Raw genomic sequence first — 25308 nt, 5'->3', positions numbered from 1 at the left:
GAGTGTGGTTTTGATTTCTTTTGGCATAATTAAAATAATAATATTCTGACAAAGGGCATTTTTTGGCTAGCATACGGGCCAACCCATGAAAATCTGCTGCCCTGTAATGCTCACAGACGCCCCTCTGCACATCCAAAGCTCTGTGGCAGACAGCTGCAGGGCTGGGAAGGCATTCAGCTGAGAAGCAGATGCTCTGTGCAGCATAAACTCCCTCATGTGGTTACAGCCACATGAGGAAACCAGCACGTAACAGCAGAGCAAGGGCAGTTGGTGACTGCTAAATCCTAAGTACCCCAAAAGCTCTCTTTAAGCTGCTGGAGAATGGGATTCTCAACTGAAAGGGAAAAAAAGGTGATCTTTACTTTTTAAATACTTGTTGTCCTTATATAATTATGCATCAAACTCTTCAACTGCTAATTTCAATTGGCATTTAATGAAGATTTGAAGACATCTCAAGTGAAATCCTGGTGAGAATTCCAGCTCATTTCAGAGATGCTCACATTTCACCTACTAATCTCATCTGAGGTTAACATTTACATCTTGATTTCGATCCCACGTGAGTAAAACCACATTCGTTGGCCACTTCATTGACCTTCAGGAGGCCACTCCTGTTCTATACTGATATGACTGAGAGTGACTCCACCGGGGAGTGTGGAGTTAATGACACACACAGCATCCCAGCTGAATCAGAACAGGAACTGGGTACTAAACAGAACAATAAAATAATGTAGGTTAGAAGGGACTTCTGGAGATCCATTGCGCAGTCTCTTGATCAAAGAAGGGCCAACATCAAAATCAGACGGAACTGTTCTTGGCCTTAACTGTTCAAGCTCTGAAAACCTCCAAGAGTGGCATCTGTACAATCTCTGAGCAACCCATCCCACTGCTTCACTCTTCCAATCCAAATTTCCCTATCGGACAAAGAAAGAAGATGAGGAGGAAAACGGTGAAGAGGATTAACATAAAATGACAGGACAATGCTGAATGGAACGCTAAATCTTCATGGTCTGATACTGAACACATACAACACAAGCAACTGGAAAGAAAAAGATACAGATGGTGTGTGCTGTGAGTGACAAATGGGTAAGCTCCAGGTTAAGTACAAAATAAGCCACAGTCCCTGGTGGCAGCATATCAGACAATACTCATTTTATTGTCAGAGTAAAAATATATTCCTTTAAGAAAACAAAAAAAACCCAACCCCTACTGAATCTTACAACGCATGCCAAGAAATTACTGCTTTCCACAATGTGTTCTGTGACTCACTGTGCCACAATAAATTGGCATATGGTGCTCACTCAGGGTATGTAACTCACAGATCTGCAATTGCTCAGAAGAGCTAATAGTTACTTGGACTATAGTTAGTTTGTTATTTGTTTGTTTGTTTAGTTTCCCCATTGCAATGCAATAAAGGCCATGCTTATTACTGCATTATTATTATTATTTTAAAAAATTGTTTTTAGCGGCAGGCAAGTGTCGTTAACGCCTGAAATCTCTTATATACTAGGGAAATCAATTCAGACAACCTCTGGCATGCGAAAGCACATAAATAATTGGTAGATACTACCTGCGGTCTTCTGGGTCCAGATTTGCCTGATGCCAAGAGCAATCAACTCCTTTTTGGCTGCAAAGGATAGGAGGGCACTCAAAACCTTGCAGAAGGCACTCAGTACCTGGCAAAAATCAAGCTTTCTGTGTGCCAGCACTCCATGAAAGAGCAAACCCTGAAGTCCATATGACAGAAATGGTTCTCCTTTCTTATGAGGGAAGGCAACCTCCCAGAGCTAGCTCTCTGTAAGGTGCCAAATACTCTTCCTGCCTGGGAAAGTTGCACTTCCTACGCTTATCCCATTTGAAAAAAACAGCACTTACTCTCTTATCTAAGGAGGAAAAAAAATAACAAAGCATCTGTCTTTCAGCAAGTCTACCTAAGAGCAGGAGTAGATTGGAAATCCAGTTTTTATCATTAATAAGACATCAGAGATGCTTAAAAACTGAGAACAAGCAGTGACAGAATAAACCATATTGAATTACAAGATAATTCTTCTCTAATAATCAAGATTTCTCCAATAAGCCTGGGCTACACTATGACTTGAGAGTACCACTAAGAGAATAAGGCTTCAAAGTGCTAACGGAGCTTTACATTATACTGAAATGAAACAATCCTACATAGACAGTCTAACACTTGTATATGTTTGACAGAAGCTCACTGAAGCCAGTGCTATTCATTAGCAAATGTGGATCAGTAAGATCAGAAGTGGAGCACTGAGATTTTGCCCACATAAGGACTTGGAGCTATTGCAGAAGTGCCACAGGTTTCCAAGTCAGCAGGACTGACTGCTGAAATACGGGGTCTGACTTCGACACTGTTTATACAATGACAAAGCAATAGCAGTGCAACCTGAATCAACAGAGCTATGCTGGAGTAAATCCGTTGAAAATTAGATCCTGAATACGTACGTCTTTGCAGCTAATTTCACAGGTATCAAACAACACTTACGTCTCAAAAGGTGACTTGGAAGGAATAATATAAACAAACATCTCATCCTACAGCTCTGTTGCTCCTTGATCCCTGAGGAGGCAATTATTCCCTCAGTGATATTCTGTATGGGCCAAATACAATGACTGCCAACACACACATTACGTTCCTGGGTTTTTGCTTTACAAATTGTAAATTTGTACTGTGTGGCCTCAGGTGTTCTCTACAGTGCTTAACACAACAGGTTCCAAATGGTGATCAGGGAATACAGCCATGACCTTAGCAGGAACAGCAGTGATAAAGAACAACTGGCTCTGCCTCTATCCTCACCTCGAATCTCCTGAACTGTTTAATTGTCAGGAAGACAGGCAAAACAGTGCCTGAACAAAGACTGCCAATGTCTGACCTGCGCTCTTTTATTGTTATTCTGCAAATTCTTTGCTAATGCTCACAAAATCCTCTCTATTCTCTCAGAAATATCTTTGATTTATTAACATCTTTGTTGCAATTCACTTACCTACCTTCCTCTAGGGATGTACTCGATAAAGTGCAAAAGTACATAAAAATTTAGTAGAGCTCAAACCTTTATCCAATCAAAAGTCACATTTGTCTATGCAGAAATGTCAATGTCTTCATTTCAACCAAGGAAATAAAGCCAGCTTTTAGGTAATAACTACTTTCTCCTCAACACAAAGACCCTCCCTCCAGAGAAGAAAATGCTGTCTTTGTCTCATACACTCATTCTCTTGTTGGTTAATTCACGACAGAATTAGCTAGATTTTCATTACAGGGTATTATTTGTAGCTGCTGTTTTCATGAGCAGCTGTAATAAACAAGCGAGATTTATGTTCCTTTTTTAAATTGCTTGAAATAATTAGGGTTGTTAAATTTAGACTCTGAAAGAACCTACTGATTTCTCTATTTTTTTTAACGAATACAGAAGTTCCAATGTGATCTACCACCAACATCCAGGCTTGGGTCAGAACAGTATGCACTCCATATACTATCCAAAACATGTTTTAGATGAGGAAACAGAATCTAACTTCTCCAAATAATCTTTTAAAAGTAAATGATGCTTGTGCTGAATTGTTTTAACAACTGCACTGTGTGTTACTCTCTTCCAATGTAAACTCAGAAAGGACTTCTTTTTATTCCTATTCTGGTCTATATAGGTGCAAATGGATATCCTGGATCTGGATCATGCTGGTAAGCTCCATGGAAAGAAGGATTGAAACTGTGATTCAGACCAGACTGGATTTTTGCAGCTGACTTCCTAGCTTGAAATTTATACTGCATCCAACCACTATAAAAGCCCTGACCCATGTCAGGCATTCAAACACCGAACTCCAAGCTTGTGGTTTGCTCTCATCTCTGCATCATTTATTTTTTCCACCATTCACCCTCAAACACAGGTTGCTGTATTGGCCATCCAGATACTTCTTTAAAAATAAGTGAACACAATGCCCTCCTCAACCCAAATCGGCCAGTTCAGAGCTACAGCTGGGAAAGACCACATCATGCCATGCAGACAGCAATAATACAGTAATTGTATAATGAGAAAAGGTACAAAAACAAAAACAAAACCCAAGAATGATGGAACTGGGAAAGGAGTCTGGAGTAATCTGCAGAAGACTGTTGTAATAGGTATCAAAATACTTCTTTGGTCTATATGTGATAAAACAGTAACAACTTCTACATAAATTATAAAATTGTGGGCCGTTAAAATAAATACCCAGGCATACTGTCTTAAATCATTTCTGGGTAAAATAAGTAAGTGGTATGCACTGGGATGGGGGTTTAGTGCTTGGAAGTATAAAGCCGTACATCTCAGGAGAGGAGTGACATTGCCTGAGGAGCAGCTAGCAGCAAAGTCATGATTCCGAGAAAGACCTAAAGGTGATTGCAGGTAAGATAAACCAAGGAATACAGTTTGTCTTTGTGATGCTACCGAGTGATGCAGAAGGGTCAAAAGCTAAGCTATTGCACATATGAAGGGGTGATATGGAAATATAAAGCATAACGTTATCTTAAAACAACTCCAGTGGATATAGTATGAGCTGCTAAAGTCTCCACAGATTAGAAAGAATATAGAAAAATTAAAGGAAACACAAATAATGACAACAAAAATGATCTAAAGAGAGAGTAAGAGAGCTAAATTAACATGGTCTATAAATTAGAAGACTCCTGGGCTGAGATCCAGCTATAAATACCTTGAAGGTACTGCGTGTAATTCATCTAGCTCAAAAGACAGTAGGACAAGAAGCAATTGCTTCAATATAAGAATAGAAAAATTCAAGAATCATAATAAAAAAAAAAGTTATTTCAAGAGACATCTGCTCAACAGGGCAGACTCGCAAGGCAGTAGCTGAAGCACACTTACTGTGTGCAACCGAGAACTGGCTGAACTGGGGGCTTTGGGAAATGCTGCAGTCACAGCTTTCTACAGCCCAACGAGATTACCACAGACCAACTTATTGATCTTTTAGTCTCTCTCTTTATAGGCTAGCTGAAAGACTGCTCCTCTTTAAAAAAAAAATAACAACATCCAAACATATATATCCATGTAGTGACAAAACATCCACACCAGAGCTCAGAAACACGGTTGTGCAGCACTCTGATGTGCAACACAGGTAATGGCAAACCTCTCTAACTCCTTTCTGGCTACTCAGTAGTGTGTGTAACATGAGTCTGCTGGGTGCCAGGCAGGACAGTGTCAGCAGGACAAAAACTGCTGACCCAACTGGTGGATTATTCCAAGCATCTCAACACCAAGGTCAAAGGCTGAAGGGGGAACTACCTCTTGTGATACTCAGGGTCTTCCCCAGCCTTGTGTTACGAGATCCTGCATGGAAGCTTTCAGTGTCACTGCATAAATTATGTACTTTGAATTATGATTAGATGAAAAACAACACTAGCAGTATATAACAATACTCAGGAGCACTAAAGCACACTTGCATTAAGAAAATAAAATAAAAATCCTAAAACATTTGCAACAGGCCTTACAATTTTCAATGACAAATGGATATACACAAACGTGAGGAATATAAACCCCAAGTACCGTTATACCCCCCCTTAAACATATCCCATCCCAACTGCACTCACCAATCGGGACTTCTGTCCCCTCCTCAATGTAGATGGGCAGTGGTGATTCCTCCATAGGATGAGGCGCTGATGGAAAGTAATGAATTGTGGTAGTATTTGTGGCAAATTGACTACAATAAGACGGTCCCTTTCTTATCATTACAACTGCATATGGCTGGTTACTGTCTCAAAGAGTCCCTTCTCAATGTAGTCTCCTCCAGTCACAGTGAATTGTTGAAGTGACAGTCCTGTGAGGTTAATCCCCACCAAGCATTCACTGCCACAGGAGTCAACCCCCTCTGAACGGGGCCTGGGAGAGGTCCCTGTCTTGGATGCTTCATGATCCTGTCACTTCACTATAGCCTTGCTATTCCCATCCCTGGAGCTTTAGTCTATTTCGGAAATTCATACAGTTGAAGAAGCCAAGGGGAGCCAATGCACAGACAGGCACAAATAGAGTTATTGAGTCAAAGTCGTAATATTTCATGCACAGAACCAGAAGAAAGAGGCTCTGATGCTCAAAGCTTGCCGTTAGCTGTTGAAAAGCCACAGCAGGTGATGGAAGGCTGCACCGCAAATGGCCTCTGGACCACAAACTTTTCATTACTCATTCATTTTGGACTATATGTATTGGACTGAGGAAGCTCCTGATAATTTCTTTGTGATACTGAAACCTCCAGACTCTTCAGCTCTGTGCTGCACCCTTATGCTGCATTTTCCAGACACCATACAGTCACTGCTGTAGGGTTCGTCTGTTTGGGTTCTTCTCTAGTTGGAAGCCTCTTACCTTAAAGATGTTTTTGTTGCACTATTTCCCATTTAAAATCTCTGGGAAGCATGTACTTCACAGGCTTTTCAGAAGGTTTGATTTTCCTACGCTAGAATGAAATAATAATGAGCTACAAATGTTGAAAAAGGTCATCATCAAAAGCCTTTAGGATTTTTTTTTTTTTCCATTACCTTTTAAAAATGATGATGTACCTTCTCCAAGATACAAATTCTTAAGATAGACACAGCTAGGGTTCCAGCTGCAGGGAAGGACGATTCTTTAATCCTCTGTCAGGTGTCTTTCACTAACTACTGGCTTTTCTTTTTTAAAGACTGTCTTATGATATCCATAAAACCAGCCAAAGAACACTTGTGATTTAAATCCATTGAATAAAGAGTCTTACAATGTTTCTGCTAAAAACATAGCCGTAATAAAGACCATTTTCAACAGATGCTCGACTAGCAATGGGCTTACTATAATCTCCCCACCGGTGCTTTGCAGGATGCAAAGGGCTGCCAGTTCCCTGCCTTTAGCCAAGCCCACCCTTCCACTCACATGGATGATGAAGGGAAGCACAGAGGAGAGGAAAAGCAGAACACGGTTGCCTACAGAACTACTGTACAAGCCACAGAAATTATGGTCTACCGGGGCGCCTTGCGCAAGCCACTTTTATCTAGAAGCTGAACTAACATTCCAGCTCAACAATAGCAAAAAAACATTTGTTACCACACGGCGTTTTGCTACATATTAACCAGCAGTTGCTACGCAAGCATAATGGAGTGCTGCAATTTTGAGATATATGTTATTTTTTTTTTTTGAAAAAAAATAATGTTGACTTATGGGAAATCAGCCTGAGGTGAGCGCTCATGGGCTTGCCATGCCACTGGACGCAGAACATGCTTGGAAGTTATGCAAAGCGGGCCCTGCATTGAGAACAATGCAGTCGTTTTCCTTGCTAAGTTAATTTTGCATCAAGGCAATGAGAGCCTTCATCTATGCAGCCCCTCAAAACATTTAATCAGATTTATTTACTACGAAAAAAAATACTAGAGCAGAGCTTCCTATACTACTCAAGAGTTTTCAAAACTGTAAGCAACCCAGGTCACTAGACGGTGTGGAAAAAAAAACAACTTGTATTTTTATGATATGCAGCTTTCTCGGTCCCATGAAGAATACTGTCCCAGGCTCTCCCAGCCTGAGCAGGCAGTCTGGAGCCAAATGCTTCAGAAAACATTTGCAGCAGTATTCACCAGTGGCTGGTGGCATTTACTCTTATTTTAATAGGTATCACCATAGGTTGTAGAAAAGACCTGAAACACCTATAGGCTATTTGAGGCCAAATATGCGTATACACACTCTCTCTTACATGCACACACTCGTACACATGCACGCAAACAAATGGTTCTATAGGCAGAACTTGGATTTTTTAAGATCCAAGGTAGAGAAGCTGGCTGTTTTCACAGGGTTTGGCAATCAGGGATGCTGGCTGCTAAAACAAGCTCTCACTTATGGGTCTCCTCTGCTTTGGGCAAACCACTTTAACACTATCCCTCCAGGATTTACACACCAACTTTATCGGCATGCTGCTTAAATGTCTGCAAAGTGCTTTGCAATGGTTTCTAAAATCTGCAGTGATCTGCACAGAAGAACTGCATAGATAGCTTAAAGAGAACAGTTGCTGAGCATTATTACTGTATAACTACAGCCTATTTTTACACGCTCTATACTTGGTTTCTATGAACAGATGGAAAATGTTCAGTTTTTGAACGTCTTAATGATCTTTATAACCCTTTTGTAATTTCAAAAACAAGCATAAATAACACTTACATGAAGAAGAGTTCTCCTGAATGGATTTCTATTCCTGTTTGGGAAAAAAAAAAAAAAAAGAAAAAGAAAAAGAAAAGGCAAAAAAAAATATTTAAAAGGAAAAAATGGGTATAGCAAGGTAAGTCAGACATATTTCAACTACATCATGCATAGTGTTTTCTAAATTTCATCCGTGTGAACTTATATTTCAAAGAATATCAACACATTGAACACAGTATCAATGACAAAACAGAAGATCGTTTCTCACCTGTTTAATCCTATGTAAAACATCAGGGAAAATCTGGCTATATCTGTCTCAAGAGCAACGAAATTATATCGCAGCAGTGAAATAAGATGTAGTTGCCATTTGATCTGAATCAAAAAAGTAATAACTTTTAACTACATTCCATCTCACTGATAACCCTGTGCCTCGATGCATGGGGTTGCTCTCCTACCTACGGGCAGCCTACCTACACCAACACCCTAGAACAGGGCACTCCTGTTGTGTTTTGGCACACTGTAATCGGTTTTCCATGTCAGCGCTCGAGCAGTGGCTGCATTCAAACCCAGGTCAGGCAGCCAGAGCAGCAAAGGCATTCTTAGTGGCTGTGACCATTTTCAGTGACGGAGAACCACAACAGGAAACCCAGTAACTGCTAAAATGCACAAGTCTTCCCAACAACCCATGGGTTTTAACAGTCACCCTTCTGCAGCCGCACGCCACCCAGCCTGCTGCTTCCCACCTAAAGCTCACAGGCAGGACACCGGTTAGATTCACACTCCCTTTCCACCAACCTATCTGGTGGGTCTCGTAGATGCTCTTGGAGCAGGGTTGAGGGGCAGCACTGAGCAGAATTTTGACAGTGTAAATCTAGATACATTTAAAAAAAAAAAAACAAAAGAGAAACCAATAAATAAAGAAAATGCCATAGGACATCAGCCACTGTTTCACAGTCACAGACTGGTAGCAGGGAAGCCCTTCCAGTGACAGGTTTTTTGGGGAAAAAAAGGACAATGAAGAGCGACAGTTTCACTTAATTTCTACCACATTACCCTATATCAATATTAGCTATTCTGTAAGCAATTTGAAGAGTATTGCCTTGAGTTTACATGCCTTGGGACAATAGTCTGCTAGCACAAATCAATTAAACCCATGGCACTGCAACAGCTGAGGATTCAAGTAAATATGCGTGTATGGAAGAAATTCAACAAATATTAAATCACTGCATTTTCATCTTCACATTTTTCTTCCAAATGGCAAGGACCCAATCCCACAAGCAGCACCCCTAGAGTCACATCAGAATAAACCCGAGTTTATAGAGCACTGAAGAGGACTGGAGTCAGGATTATTCTGAAAAATATAACCTTGATCCATTCTGGTCACATAGATTAAGTTAGTGATGAGAAGTCGTTGAAAGCAGTAATCCTACTGGGTAATATATTCAAAGCAGCACTTCTTAAATGATCTACCATTTATTAGCATGATCAATCAAATAAGCATTACTTGCAAAAGGCTTTAACTACCATAGCCTTCCCATCCATTTTTATGTGCTGTAAGATGGTTAAATTTAAACAAACAAATCAGCATAATCTTTTCAAAAGTCATTTGCCAGCATGATTAAAAGCCTGGGTAAGGCACCACTGGAGAGACTCCGCTTACTGACGGAACCAGCAACATTGCCATTGGGGCACTGGGGCAACGTCGCCCCATGGCCCAGTGGGGCAAAACTATGGAGCATTTGAAAACCTAGATGGGGTAAAATTAAAATAACTGAGGTTTGCTGCCAAGTCTTGAAATGCATTGATGAAAATCCTGGAAGCTTTGCTGCCCAGGAAGCATGGCACCCTGCTGAAGGGCTTGTGCTTGACACCCTCTTTGGAAACAGCCCGTCCATCAGGTTTGGCTAGAAGCCACTAAGAAGTACCTCAGTCTTGGTTAGGCAGAGTATCAATTTAAGAAAAACTCCCTGAAATATTTGCAATGATTAGCTGTAAGACAAGATCCTCCCAAAGCTTTACAAATAGAACCGTGCGCAGGCACGGGAGGCTTCCCAAGCACCGTGCCGCAAGGGTAAACCAATTAAAGCGTCTTCATATTTTTCCATGACAATGTCGCACCTCTTTTCACGTGGCATTTCACACAGACTGAAGTCTCCTGCCACAGCCCCAACACCTCACCCCTAGCACTTAAGAAACCCCCAAGCAACTCGTCCAAAAGCTACAAATTAGTGACTACCAGCGAAGAGCAGTCTGCCAAATTTTGCTCCTGGTTACAGCAAAGTAAAATAAAATACAAACAGGTAGCATTTGAAGCATTCCAAATTTTTACTGGATTGTAAATCAACACCCCTAAATGAACAAACAAACTAACCCCAAGGTTTTGATCTAGTACCCCCGAGCACAAAACCACCTTCTCAGAACCTCCAGATATCGCAGTGCCACCTGCAATCTCCTGCTTTTTCAAAGTATGACAAACAATAACCCTAACACCACACAGTAAAAGATGTAGGTTAATAAATGACAGCAAGAAGCGGCCTCTCCTCTCTTGGCAGCCCGCAGGCTTGGGGTTTGGTCCTGCCTCACCCACGGCACCCACGGGGAGGGGGAAAAGTGGCTGTCGCCCTCCGGCGGGGCAGCCTCAATGCACCTCAAACTGTGAGAAGGGGAGGGAACAGAGGTGAGACAGTTGAAGAGGAAACACGAAGATGTTATCTGTGAAAGTCCCCAAAATAAAGTTTTCAGTGTCAGTCTAACTCGGGCAACAAAGACATCCTCCGGCCACACTCCTGCTTGAGCCTCGGCTCACTCCGGGCAAGGGACATGGTCACGGTGCTGGCTGCCTCGAGCTCTTACTCATTTTGCTTTAAAAAAAGCCAACCTTCAAGGGAATCTTTCCAGAATACTCATGTGAAGGTAGGCAACGCCAAAAAGCAGTCAGTTCGCCCAAATTCAGTCCCAGAGGTAAACACCTGGCTGTCAAAAACCATCAGGGTTCTCATCAAAGCCTCTCCCCTCCGAATTCCACAGCAGCAGGTTTTAACGAGCTGGTTTACCCTCAAACTCATGACCATAAAATCTGAACTGGTAGCAACTGTCATCTGAGCCCCGAATGACACAGCCGATGACACATCCCCCCACCGGGGCTGCCTCCCTGCTTTGCTAGTGCAAAACTCAAAACATTTTGACATGCAAGCAATTAAAAAAAAAAAAAAAAAGAATTGCAGTTACCAAAATAGCTCAATCAACGTAACCAGCTCCTCTCGGCACATTTTCTTAATGCCTTTCCCAATACGGTTATAAAATTGGGAATTGACCAAAAACCTCCATCTTTACACCCTGGCATGAACCGCGCTGGAATACGTGTGGGGTTTATTTCTTCATGTTTATCTGGATCCTCTCTCACTACTTTCTTTCACCAGTGCCTTCCTTTAAACGCAGCCCTTGCGAAAAGGCAGCTTTTACAATTTCTAAATACGAAGTTTTGCCACTCTAGGAGCTGCCTAAGAAAAACACAGCACGCCTTCTGCTTCCTAAATAACACATACTCTGCACATTTCGTTGCCTGTGTGAAATAAATTCCCCCATGCTCTTATATGGAAACCTTGCCAGTCCTCCCACATGCCTCCCGCTACAGTATCAGGCAGGGATGGGCATTCTTTATCTTAAAGCCACTGGGTGAATTTTGGAGCCAATACCCCAAGACAACCCAGAATTATCATCCCTTCGCAGCACGCCGAGCTCGGCAACCTGCCCTGGGCTGTCCCTGCGTTTTATTTCCAAGTCTCAATCGAGACTTACGATTTCAGCATCAAGAATCGACACGGTAAAAGGAAAACGAGGGGAATAAAAAGAAGCAGCTGTGTTCGCCGCCGGGAAGGCCCATTAGCATCAGCTGTAGCATCGCCTCTTCACTCGAGGCCAGAAAAAAACACAGCAGGGAGGGGTGGGGATGCGAGAGAAAAAGGGAAAAAATAGCCGGGGAGAGAAGCGTGCTCCGAAGCCGCGCCGGAGGGCCGCCAGCACGAGGGGAACCGCTGCGAACTGTTATCGGCAAAAAAAAGAAAAGTTAACGCAAGGTGGGGGTGTGCGGGGGGATGAAAATAACCGCGGGGGCAACGAGGCAGCTGGGGAGGAGGAGGGAGCCGAGAGAAAAAACGGGTAAATAAATAAGCGGAGCGGGGTAAGGGCAAGCGCGGACAAAGGGAGGGCGGCGCGCCCGGCTCGGCTCGGCTCGGCTCGGTTCGAACGCGCGGAGCGGAGCGGCCGCTCTTTGTTCGCGGCGGGCGATGCGCGCTGCCTCCGCCGAAGGAGCAGCAACGGCAGCAGCAGCAGTAGGAACGGCAGCAGCCCTCCAGCCCGCCCTCCCGGGAGGCACCGGTACCTGTGTCCGCCGCCCGCGGTGCCCGCGCCCCGTTGCGCCCCTGCGGAGCGGTGCGGCGCGACTAACAGCGCCGAGCGGGAGGAAACGGTAATTTATAAGCGCTTTCTTCCTGACCTCTCGTGTCTGTTGTCTAATGAGGGAGCTTTGAGCATCACCCATCCTGCTGAGTGGAAAAACACCGGCACGGCCTCTTCTTTGCTGGGGAGGGGGGAGCCTAAAGGAAGGGGTGTGGGGGAGGAGGGGCCACGCCGCAGACTCGGCGGCCGAGCCCGGGCTGGCAGGCGGCCGCGGGCAGGGGCGGGTGCCCGCGGGGAGCGGCGCCGCCCCCGGGACGGTTCCTCTCTCCGTTTCGCTCAAGTGTTTGTCAATGGGTAGTTGGTGGCTTGACACAAAGAGCGCCCTTAGCAGACAAAGCATCCCGCGGCGTCGCCCCCGGCGCTGCCCCCGTCCCGGCTGCGATGCTCCGGGGGCGCTTCTCCCCCACCCCCCGGAAAACGGCGGGGCTCGCTCTCCGCGCTCGGTGCCGCTCGGACGGGCTTTGGGGGACGTTCGGTCTCTGCAACCGGCTGCCGAGCGGCTTGGCAGGTGCCGGGGAGACCGAGATCTCTGCCTCCTCCCAAAAGAGCAGTCCCCGGCACGGCTCGGCACGGCTCGCAGCTGGAGGACAAAGTACGGCCGCGAGTAACGAGCGGGGCAATGTTTGCCCTGCCTTGGGTTTCACGGCACTGAAAGGACGGCGCTTTTCTCCTGCGACTCGAATGTCTTTGCTCTCCTACCTGCATCTCCTCGGGTTCTGTTAATGAAAGGCTGTAGCAGCACGCAGACTTGCTAGGCATTTTCATATAACCCCTGCTGAAGACTTAGTGTTAATAAGATCCGCTGTACTGCAAAATACTGTTTGCGTTGTGGGGGCAGAGTAGTCGGGAAAAGGAGATTTTTTTTGGACCATCTGTGTTTCACAGAAGTCCCGCAGTGCTGATATCGCACTGGGAACAGTGGCTATGAACCAAAGAAGAGCGAACTGGCCCCACAGCCCTGCTCTCCAGGCTTTCCCATATCCAAGACCCTACCTTCCTACAGCACAAACCAGGCTAGCAGGCACTGGGCAACACACCTTTGAAGCCCATCACCTATGCGTAGGCTGCCGGGGGATCAAATTCCGTCACAGCAGCCTCCGGGAAGGTCTTCAGAAAAGGCCAATTTCCTTGGCTGGTTCGTGCAAAAGAACAGAGAGTGGTACCCCTTCTGCACGCTCGTTGCTGGCAGCCCACTGTGCCAAATACAGCGTGCCACAGCCATCCAGCAATCTTCCCTCACTCCAGCGCACTCTGGTTTTCCAATATCCAAGCTGGTTTGCAAAGTGATGAGGCTTTTAACTAAAAATCAGATACAGGTGTAGAATATCTGCAGCTAATTGGTGACATATCTGCACTGAACAGCCTGGTTTAAACTCCTAACATTATGTAGCACATGCTGCCACCTACGTTTTCTGATTCAGCTTTCTTGTGTACTGCAGCTTCACGTTGGAAGGCATCCTTTGGTGAAGGCAGCGAGCATTTTGTGAGCCTCCATGAGGACCACAAGCGCAGGTGGCTTTGGCCGCACCAGGGAACAAAGCAAACATTTCTCACCAGTGCAGCCGCTTGTTCAGTCGCAGTGAGAATGGCTCGATGGAGATTAGGAACCGGCAGTCACATTGGTGAAATGTAAGTAGCGGCTGGAGCCTCATCTGTGCTAAGGATCCTGCCAGCGCAGCTGTACCACTGACAGCAGTGGAATATTTTGCTCAAGTTCTCTAGAGGAATCAAAGCCTGTATTTTCTGTCTCTGTCTCTCCCTTGTTCTGCCGCTTCTCACTCGTTAGAAAAAAAAAAAGCCACACAAAGCACATGGTTGCTTTCTGTGTTTAAAAAAAAAAAATAAAATGTTTGGGTTTAAAAAAACAACTGTTTTGAAGTCAGTAGCATGTAAACAGTACCTGGAACTAAGTGTAATAATAATAATAATAATAATCCCTTTTGTGTCATAAATATGTGCAGTGCTGTCTGCTCTTTCATTATGAGGCAGCTCAGCTTCTGAGAATATGCCTTATGAATATTTGGGAGAACCCTGCCTCCAGCTGCACTAACGCCTCTGGCTCTCTGAGGTAACAGACGTCACGAGTTAAACCCCAATATACAAAGCATGAGTATAATATTAAGCATATAAATGGTGCCTGAAATTATTATTATTCTTTTCAAGTAGGCCTGGCTTTAATCTATTCTTATTTTCACTTCTGCAGTTCTATTGATTTCAGTGTGCGCCGGCCCGTTCAGAGCGTGATCAAGCCTAACCCTTTAAAAACTCCACCATGAAGGCAGTAACCCAAACTTAACTAAGACAAGCCAAAATCGTTCCAGTTACAGGTAGGTTTAGTTCTGATGACTTGTATACCAGACCCCGAGTGTATGCAGTATTAAGATGCTATAGAAAACAGAATATAACATCTCTGAGGCTGCTTGGCAAACCAGCCTGAGCAGCAGATTTTTGCCTCCCAGCCCAAGGCATGGGTTAGCAATCAGTTTTCTTTGCATTTTCCTTCTTTCTTAGAGACTATTTTTGACATTCACATGCTGAGCTGCTTTCTGGAGTTTTAAGGTGATGGGTGCTGATACAGTGAGTGCCTCTTGTATCTGTTTAATCCAATAACATAACTCTTTTTTAATCTCCATGTCTGGGTCACAGGGTTTAAAAAAGACACTGGGCCAAATCCCTGGCTTGGCTACAACGTGTGGAAATCTACTGAGAATGCATGGAAGTCAGAAGATATTTGCTGTATTTGCATGCAGTAAAAGAGGTCTCAGGGTGCAGGGATGTGAGTGCTGAATTTCACAGATGGATGCATATTAACACAAATGTATGGCAGAGTTAGACTGGATTTCTGTCAGGTGAGGTGGATGGAGGGAGGGCTATCACACCAGGATCAAAATTATGCTCAGGAGCAAATTCTCATTAGAATTAAAATGGATTTAATATTTCTTGCTTTTTCAGGAGAAAAACTTGTTTCTTTTCAATGTGTGGCTGCTAAAGGGAGCACAATGTTTCATGGACTTGGGATCAAGGTAGGGCAAGAACAAGGAGAAGGTTTGGCAAGGACTGGGAAGCTTCTATATATAAACGTTGAAATAAAAAGAAGGTTACATATAACCAGGCACAAAATCCAGCAGAATTCTAGGGAATAAAAGAAGAAAGAAGAATATAAGCAACAATGGCAAAAAGATGGTTTTAATAAGTCTATCACATTAATGATTCTCCAAATTTCCTGTGCAAAGCTATATGGGAGGCAACTTTTGGAGTTCCCCTGTATGGCAAAGGATCCTGAGCTTGAAAAGGGAGGGGGCAGATTTTGAGGGATTTGTACATCATGCAGTGACTGTGGATTGCAGATTTTAAGCATTACTAAACCAGGGAATAGAATTGCTGCTATTGCTATTATATACCAGGATAGCTCACTAATCCACACAATCCACTAACTTGCTGGAGTTTTAACCTGTGTTTATTTTAGATGAAATGATGGCCTGTACAGTTAATTTTTCTTCATTTATCCATTTAAATAATAAATATATCAAATAGAAATGAAAACACAAATCGTGTTTTTGTTACACTCCTCATCATGTGAACCTGCTGGTGACAGAGCCCCACGCTAAGTTTATAAGTTAAACACAAAGACAAATGAAAAACTTTGAAGAGTACCCCCATTGGCTTTAAATTCTATGAAGAATGTGATTTTAATGCTACAGGTGACCTATTTTGCTTATGTTTGAGACTGCCTAGCCATTATGGGATTGCCTCTGCTGGTCCTTTCCTTACATCAAGCTCATTATCTATTAACGTGAGGCATGTCTGAAAGGCTGGAAGTGGTCCTTTCCAAACACCAGTCAAATTTAGAAATGCCTGTTCCTTTACAGGGGCCGATTCCTAAAGTAAGGGGCAAACCCAGAGGAACCAAACAGCCTGGAAACAAAGTGGTCCTGCTGGCTTTTGGAAAAAGTGGAATGCCTCAAGTTAATTGATGGTCAGCTACCAGGAAATAAAATCTCTCAAACATCCAGATTTTCAAGAGCTCCTGAGCAATTTAAAGTCCTTGAAAGGAATGTACTATAGAATGAAAAATATAGGCATTATTAAAGAATGTCTCCTAACTGAAACCCAGCCAGTTTCATAAAAATGAGCTAACAACCAATAACAGGTACTCTGTCTTCTGCTGGATGCTGTATGAACCGTATGTTTTGTATTTTTGAAGTCACTTCTAAAGCAATTTTCTTTTTCTTCGCTGTTGCTGTTGGGGAAAAAACAGTAAAAGAACTATGCATAAATGAGGTTGAAGTAATCTAATTAAAAAAATAATGTGTGCTTTCATCTTCAATTCGTATCCTGTCATTTGGGATCAAGCTTTAAAAGAAAATAGATAAAAATTCAGAAAGGATTCTGAAGGACGACTGTTTCCCTTTAAGATTAATGATAAACATACTTGTGTATTCAAGGGAGAATAGAACCAGTGTTATGTAACAGGATAAAGAAACAAAATCCTTTTTCCTTAAATTAAAATAACCAGTATGTGCGTGGATTGTAGTCAATCACCAAAAATTCAGGAAACCCATTTTCTTTCACAACTGCATTCCACTTGCTGAAATTGATGTCTTGTAAGTTTTAAACAGAATCACAACAATAAAAGAGAAAAAAGATTTGTTTGTTCTGTCTGACCACGCTTTGCCAATAGAGGATTGTTCCCCATGGAAAATTCTGCAGGACTTGCCCTGTGCAAAATTTCAAATTTGTGCTCATCTTTGTATTTTATGCGGCATTTGCAAATCCCTTTATTGCACTTCCCAGTTATTTTTGGTTTTAATCTGCTCACCTCATCCTAGATATATGTAACTTATCACTTTTAATCATTTTTTTGCCTGAACTATTACATAATGGGTATTATCAAACCTTGTAATGCATGCCTAAACTTGCCAAAAGTGGGACAAGATCAACAGGTAATGGATTTTTTTTTGATGCTGGCATTGTTCTTTGCTGGCTTAATCATATAAAATTTGCGGGGAAAAAAAAAGGAAAAGAAAATATTTTTCTACCACATAACCTGCATTTTCCACTCCTGTATTTTACAAGAGCTCTCATACCAAAAGTTCTGCATCAGAACTTGATACATAAAGTTCCTCTTTATCACATGAATTCAGTTTTCCAAAAGAAGGCAAACGATACTATTAATAACCACGATACAAGCCCTGAAAAGGCTAAGTCTCTGAATGTACTTGCTGTGAAGGAAAAAAAAAAGTCCTCTTGTTGGATCTAATTCTGGAGTTATTTTTTGACACAATGCAGAACAGTTCAAGATTTGCAAAGAAGGGCTCTGCTGAGTTAAGGTGATATTCACTCTTGCGTGAAAGAAGCACACGTGCTTCGCTGAGCTACTGGGAGCTTTGTCTGTAGACCAAAGTATGTCATGCTTACGTTGGTATGTCTATGTCCACACATAGCGTTTTCAGTCCTCAAAGTAAAGCTCCAAGTCCGGGCAGTTTAAGTGACATTCCCCCAGTGGAGTAAGTCCTCTGTTAGCACTCCTCAGTAGCACAAGGTGTGCCTCTTCCCCTGCTAATAACATACCCACCATGCTATGGATATAGTCAGCTGCTGCAAGGCCTGCACAGAGATTTCCTTGGCCCAACAAGCACAACAGCTCCTGCACAGCCAAGATGGGCACTGCAAATGCTGTATGAAAGATGGGAAGCCGTAGGAGGATGTAAGCTAGGAGAAGTTGTGGCAGACCCACTCTGAAAGCAATAAAAGATCAGTGGGGGCTGAGGCTGCTGCACAGAACCACTTCCATTTCCATCTGGAGCTGGTCACTGAGCTGGGCAGGCTTGGCCTGGCCACATCCCAGCTGACAGCAGGCATCGCAATGGAAAATAGTCCAGAAATTTATGGTGGTGAGCTCACTGATGCAGTCGAGCCCTCTCAACTTACGTGACTGATCCAGACAAGCCAATGGATTAAACTCACTGAAGAGGAAGAAGAGTGATCACTTGAGTGAATTCATACAGGCTCATATTTCTTTTTATTTGCTTATGAGTCCCTCTGCTCCCTTCTCTCTCAAAGTGATGGTGAAACACTTATGAAGAGTGTATAAAAAACGATTTTAAAGTACCTGGTTTATTCTGACAAAATACATTGGCAGGTGTAGGCAAACGCAAAAAGAAAATACTGTAAGAAATAAAAGCATTCCCAAGTGTATGCTTTTACTGGTTCAGACTGAGCATCTAGCTAGGTGAATTAATACACTGCAAGCAGAGAGAGAAAGAGCATCAAATGCTCGAGAGTCTAGAAAAAACAGAAGATTTCAAATAAACCCTGCAAGCTATCCAGTAACTGCTCATCCAGTTACATGTTTTTAATTAACAAAACTGGAAAGCAAACATGTAATATAAACTTAAAAACACAGCACTCTGGTTTTCCGGACTACCAGTCCAAATGCAAAACAAATTGCTTGCATCTGGTGGCACGGAAGGCAAAGCCGGCTTTGGGAGCTTCACTTTTAACCACCAGTGATGTAGCAGCATCCGCTGTACTACCCAGCTATGGTGGCTCAGACAGCTCCTGGCACCTCCGCGCCTGCTGTCCTCTGGCACAGGCTGGGCACAAACACTTTAAGCATTGCCTGCATGCTCCGAGGAGGATGTCTTGGCTTTCTCCTCCATAGCAGCATGTTGTTCTGTAGGGCTGCAATGTCACCAAGGAGAGGCCAGCAGCTTGCAGGCTTGGGTGACCTTGGGCCTCCCTCAGCAGTTACCTTTTCTGGTCCTCTGGCATGCTCTCAAGTGATCTTTCAGCCAGAATCTCTGCTGCTTAAAATAAATTCAGCAATATTCACTGTGGCATCCCTGCACGTCTCTCTCTTTTGAGGTACCTGACTTTTATCTCCTAACCTGGGCAGATGTGTGTTTAGGAAAGTTTACTCGGGTGCTTCCTGGGCAGCGAGCTCCTGACCTGGCCCAAGGCCAGGGCGACTCACTTGGTGTTGTTATGAGGAAAGGCAGAATTTTAGGGAGATTTCTTGCCTTTCCCTATAGGCTAATGATGTGCGCATCTGCTGTTTTTTAGAGGTGGCCTTGACAACAGTAGTTTTACAAGGTGTTTCCTCCCTACCTTCTGAAAGAGTGGCCTGTTTAGGTAGAAGAGAAGCTGGAACAAGGGGGATTTCTTCTCTGACCTTATTCAAGCTTTCGGTGCAAGGCGTGTGGCAGAAGGGGCTGGTGGCAAAGGACAGAGCTGTGAGGCAGAAAACCCCAGGGAGCCACATGGGAAGCAAACACAAATGCTAAAGAGGAAAAAATGCCCAAACACCCTTGCACTGGCAGCCTCACTCTGCCTGGCTCATGCACGTACCCACATGTTGCATTCCCAGCCTCCATCCTGAAGGCCTAGCATATCTCCATTGGGTATCTCCTCTGCATGAGCCCAGCCAGAAATAAAGAGAGTTGACGGGACTGATGGACACAACCCAGGATTCAGGAGCAGCCACCACTTTGTGTTTGGCTCTGTACTGGTTTCAGAAATACTTCTCTTTCTGAAAATTATGAGTTATTTACTGGTCGTTAAAAAAGTGACCTCTGATCTTCCCTTCACATGTGGTTAATATAATTTGCTAACAATTTATTGAAAATGCCCATCTAAGCAAATTGGTATGCAATCACAAAGCTGCTTTAATGTAAAGCAATGCACAACATGAGCTTTTAAGGCCTCATTCAAGCTACCTGGGAGTCTCTCAGTTCCCTTGGTCTCAGATTTGTGGGGTGCACATGAACCCCCTTCCATAGTCTAAGACCACAAGAGATCATACAGGGATCTGGCAGCTGTGTGTTCAGTGAGGACTGCCCTCGTAACTGGTGTTTGCCCTCCCAGGTACCCATTACTCGTCCTGTGAATCAAGAAAGCAGAGTGCTGGCTGGGTTCAACGTATGGCCAAGTGGCGTCACCCTGCACAGCAGGCAGTACCATCCCAGTGCAGTATCTTGCAGAGAGCGGCTGCTACCCGTCTCTCCTAGCCTGAGCAATCCCACTTTGTTGTCTCTACACAGGAGGATGTGGAGAAGGGACAGGGTGGAACAGGTTTTGTGTGAAGCACAAGAAATCCAGATATGTGCCTCTAAATCTGTTTGGCCTATGCTAGTTCTGATTTGTATCAAAGCCCAATCTTATCACCTGCTGATTATTAAATGGGCCTTAAATGGTTAATATTTTGTGCACAGCTGGTCACAGGCTGCTTATTGCACCGAGCAATCTTCTCTTAGCGTCTGTGTCAGCCCAAGATCTGAAGTTTTCTTATTTTCACTCTCGCATGTTTGCCTATTGGGCTTGTTAAGTTCAAGGAGGGAAGTGTGAAAACTTGCTCCCAGGTTCCCACCTTTCCTTGGGAAGCAGATCCCAATGACCTGGGGAGCAGCCAAAATGGATTTGGGACGCCTTCGGTGCTGACAAAGACACCGTTGCTCCATGGCAGGGGAGAACATCAGCAGCGCAGCTGGGGGAGCTGGCAGAGGAGCTCTGTGGCCAGGGTGGATTGTAGCAGCGACTGGGTGACATCCAGAGCAGCAAGATCCCGGGATTGCTCAATTACAGAGCTAAATAAATCAGTGAGCAGAGACACACAGTGGAGGGTGTGGTGGACACCTGGGAGCTTTTCCATCCAATTCCCCTGGAAGGTCCTGTGAAGCCATGTGGAAGGAGGTATGGCATTCCTGGAGGCACATTCACTGATCTGCTGGAGCTCAGGGCACAAGACATCATCTCCAATTGGAGCAGCAGACACTGCCACATGCCCAGTCTGCCTGGCTTAAACTCAGGCTTTCCCCTCAAGTTGAATTCATGCCACCCTGGAGCTGCTGCCTGAATGTTGCTGCCTGAATTTCTGTTCCCTACTGGGACACTAAATCCTTAGTTCTCCCAGTAAGATACAAGTTTGTATCCATGTCATATTTCTGCTGTTCTCCACCAGCATCACAGCTGTTTGCTCCAAACACGAAGATATTTTTGTAAGAGCAAAAGCATGAATTATGTCAAACTTGCCTCAGGATAAATTTTCAAGGGTACTGCGGAGACTGTTTCCACAACAAAACGGGCGCTCTTCTGCTAAATTGTTCATGGTACTTTCATGAATGCTAGAAAAAGGGCTGACTTTTTAAACACATCAGCAGATACCCAGAATGGGAATTTGTTTCCCTTAAATCCTTTGGAAGCTGTTGTTGTTGTTGATGCTGTTGTCTAACCTGAGTGAAAGTTCAATTAGGTAATTTTTGTTAGACCTTGTTTTTAGGTAGAGGCAATTAGCTTAACAAAATATCAGATAGGATCTCTGCAGTGTTTGCAATGTCTGTTGCTCTGATTCTTACCTGATGGGAAATGGCTTTGGAGGCGCACAGCTACGTCTTTGTAGCTGTTTACATCACATTTCTGATGGAGTTCCACCCTGCTTTCCCCATTTGTACTTTGTTTTTAATGAATAAAGGTCATGGCATTGGCATCACAAAAAATCTCATTGCTGTAAGAAGGAATTCAGCTGTCCCCTCTGGGTTATAAAACAAATCATATGACAGGACAGTAATGCACTCAAATGTTGGCAGGGAAGAAATCGGAGATGGAAGAGAAGCCTAAGACCCATGGAGATCTCTGCAGACCTCCAGCATCTCACAAGTCAGCTGTCTCCCTGCCTGTGCTGGGCCACAGCATACTGCGTAGCCTCTAAGATTTCGCAGAGCAGGTTCCCAACACACCCCAGCTGTCAGCACTGGGGCTGCTGTGAGTACCTGCGACCCAACCTAGTGGGTCACACTGCTGGAATTTGTTTCCTAGTAGTCAAAGGGCATTTTCTTTGCATTGATGTCATACCATTAGTCCAGCACCTTCCTGCCATGTTGTTTGGCCAGGGGACACGGACACCCACCTCCCTTTGAGATGCTGTACAAGGAAATGCTGTGGCGAGGTCACCTTGATGCCAGCAACTGGTTTAAGTCACTGGCTTGTGTGGGACTCTGAGCTGGTTGTATCCCAGCCACATAATACACCTTTTTGGCTATTGTTCTATCTAGATCAGGGGCTAAATGTATAGTGACTACATCCCTTGACTCAGGTATAAAATAAAGGAGAGATTTCCCATGTTTCTGTATAAATACCCACACTGACCTTTGTGTTTATGCTTGTGTCAAAATCACCACTTGTCTTCTGATTCAAAAGCCATTCTTCTAATCTTTCATTATGGATGAGCCTCTCAAGCTCTCTGATGTTTTCTCTTCCTTTCATTTTGCCAAGACTTTCTAGAAAGCTGATGTTTTTACTAGCTGAAATATTCCAGGAGTAATTTCATTACCAGCACTTACAGAAACACAGCCCCAAAGTTATGGTCTGTGTTTTCATGATAAAGTTATGGTCCATGTTTTGGCATACACTTAAATCTGAATTGTTCTGAGAACATGAAGGGGAACCAGCAGAAGTTGTGGTATTATTGTCACAGCCAATGAGCAAAATCTCAGCAATAAAAGTATGTGGAACACGTTTAGTAGGGATGCTATTCAAGCAGTCTCCAATTCAGAGAATTCAGTAGGAAGTGTACTGGGAAAAAACCACCAGGTTAAGCAGATCTTCCCAGGATCATACAACTTCCCAGGATCAATACAACTGAGTAGTAAATCATATTCTACAGAAATAGTTGGGGATTTTATTAGTAAATAAATTCCCTTTTTTTTTTTTATTGGCTGAAGTCTCATGGAGGATAAGCTTGAAAATTTGAATTATCTGAATAATAATGAATATTAGTTTTTATACAGTATTTTAGTGTAACCCAGAAATTATAATTGGAGTGCAAATCTTTCTCGTTGCAAAGCCCACAAGATTCTTGTGGCAACAGCCAGTAATCAGATAAAACAGAAGCAATTAATAAAGTATTTCATCATTAGAAAAATTTCCAACACCGGAACAATTTGCAAATCACCCAGCAGGTTTCGCACATCCTCTGGCATTTGAGATTTTGTCAGTACTGAAAGCTAAATGAATGTTGAGTACAAGTATAAGGCTTAAAACAATGCCACACAGGCTCAGTGTGCACCGAAATAATATTTTAAAGAGGTTGTTCATGTTTTTTAGAAATGGATTCTTCTCTGTGTAAAGCAGTCTCCTCTTGATTATGAAAAGAATAAAACTTGCTTCAGAAGTAAAGAGGTTTTTAAATATACACTCCTATTTTCCCTAGCATTGACTAAGAAGTGGTTGAAGTTACATCCCCATTTACAGTTTCTACACTTCTTAGTACTCTGTATTGTATTTCCTCCATGAAGTTTCATAATTTCTGCTAACTGTGCAGGCCTGGGAGGCGGCAGAGCACGTCTGCACTCCGCAGGAAGTGGTTTTGATGTTGCTCTAGCAACCCTAAATCAGTACTGAGTAAGCAGAGGTGCTTCTCAGCAGGGAAACAACATCAAACTCTTGTCTGTACATCCTCATAACTGGTAAGAATGGAGGCAGCTGTTATGATGATGAAGCTTAATACCCTTCAAGGAAATTGCAATTCTGTCTCTTTTATTTCTCCCTTGCATTTTAATTGGATAAAATTTCTAGTCCTGGTGCTGCTTTGCTGCAGTGCACTCTTGATGACTGGAGAACCATTCTTTTCTTTGCTCACAGTGTCCCCAGATATGAACCAAGAGTGGATAACAAATCCTTTTTGACTCTGTGGTGATGTAAAGGGAGAAGGATGTCACCCACTGGAGAATCCAAGTTCCTTTTTACTTTACTCCAGAGCTGACTTTTCTTCTCTTTTTAGGTTTTTAACATGAAGCTCCTTTAATTCACCCTTATAAAGCATTTGAGGATTGCCTGATGAAAAATCCTAAAGAAGCACCGGGTATCCCTGCTGCTTGGGATGTAAAGTTAAGGCTCAAGCTCTGAAAAGAGGTGTTTGCTTAGAAAAAAGAGATTTTGAACACAGAAACAAATCATGGCAGTGCATGCTGACAAAATCTTCATCTGCCTGCTGCCATTTACATTTTTCAAATACACACGAAGTGTGGTCGAGGACCTTGGCTACCTTTGTCTGCCACGGACCCAAGTCTATTTAAGGTTTCAAAACTAGTCCCTGCTGCCACTCAGGTATTACTTGCTGTGGCTTTTGTTGCCATTCATCTTTGAGTTACTTCCAATCTACAAGCGTCTTTCTGATACCAAAACTAAGCAGAATATTTCAGGCAGTCATCTAAGGGCATTGAAAGAAAGTCTAAAACTCCATCTTCCATGACTTTAAATAGTCAATCCATATCCTTTTGATTTCAGACCTTGGTTTAGGTCTACATAAGAAAGGCATTGCTATCTTTGATTGCATTTGGTTGTTGTTTTCCCCTTTGGTTTTGATTTTTTTCCAGTTTTCTGAATAGATTTCACACAGCTTGCCACCACAGCTCTAGTGGACAATAAAAAAAACTTTATGGGAGCTCCTCCAAAGTATGTGTTTGTAAGGAGTGCTATGCCAGGAACATCATTACTGGAGTCCCAGTAACTGATCCAGAACTGATGCCATAACTTTTTATGTGTACCAGGGGCACTGAAACCCATGCTGAAATACTTGGCAAGTCTGCCCTGAAATTAGGATATATTCTATTGATATTGGCTATGATCAACCACAACATTCCTTGGTTTTGAGGTAGTATTTCTGAAGGGTGAGGGTTCGCAATGCCAGTTCTTGTCATATGTTTTCCCGTCTCACCCT

The 25308-nt window shown here is 43.3% G+C and overlaps 1 protein-coding gene and 1 long non-coding RNA gene across 19 annotated transcripts in view; one reads left to right on the top strand and one right to left on the bottom strand.

Moving 5' to 3' along the window:
* Positions 1–25308, bottom strand: part of SLC6A6 (solute carrier family 6 member 6) — a 119503-nt gene that overhangs the window by 44597 nt on the left and 49598 nt on the right. For 2 of the 17 annotated variants that reach the window (XM_054076755.1, XM_054076757.1), the window contains exons 3-5: positions 8157–8190; positions 5582–5647; positions 1568–1624 (exon numbers count right to left, since the gene is read on the bottom strand). The exons of 2 other annotated variants lie outside the window; for them this stretch is intronic. In XM_054076755.1, coding sequence (XP_053932730.1) covers positions 1568–1624; positions 5582–5636 — 112 coding nt within the window. In that variant the 5' untranslated portion in view covers positions 5637–5647; positions 8157–8190. Of the gene's footprint in view, positions 1–1567; positions 1625–5581; positions 5648–6347; positions 6439–6520; positions 6589–8156; positions 8191–12516; positions 12710–25308 lie in introns of those variants that run through there. 13 more of the 17 variants (XM_054076762.1, XM_054076763.1, XM_054076753.1 and 10 more) reach the window with 12 other exon arrangements.
* Positions 11601–16833, top strand: LOC128853269 (uncharacterized). 2 transcript variants are annotated; one of them, XR_008451694.1, is made up of 5 exons: positions 11601–12211; positions 14033–14222; positions 14797–14920; positions 15240–15442; positions 15546–16833. It is a non-coding gene; the product is annotated as an uncharacterized LOC128853269 (long non-coding RNA). The 2 variants fall into 2 exon arrangements; XR_008451693.1 differs by lacking the exon at positions 11601–12211 and adding an exon at positions 12332–12603.

This window comes from Cuculus canorus, chromosome 11, assembly GCF_017976375.1.
Source record: "Cuculus canorus isolate bCucCan1 chromosome 11, bCucCan1.pri, whole genome shotgun sequence".
Classification (NCBI taxonomy): domain Eukaryota; kingdom Metazoa; phylum Chordata; class Aves; order Cuculiformes; family Cuculidae; genus Cuculus; species Cuculus canorus.
The sequence above is the reverse complement of the archived record's forward strand: the minus strand, read 5'-3'. Positions and strand labels throughout refer to the sequence as shown.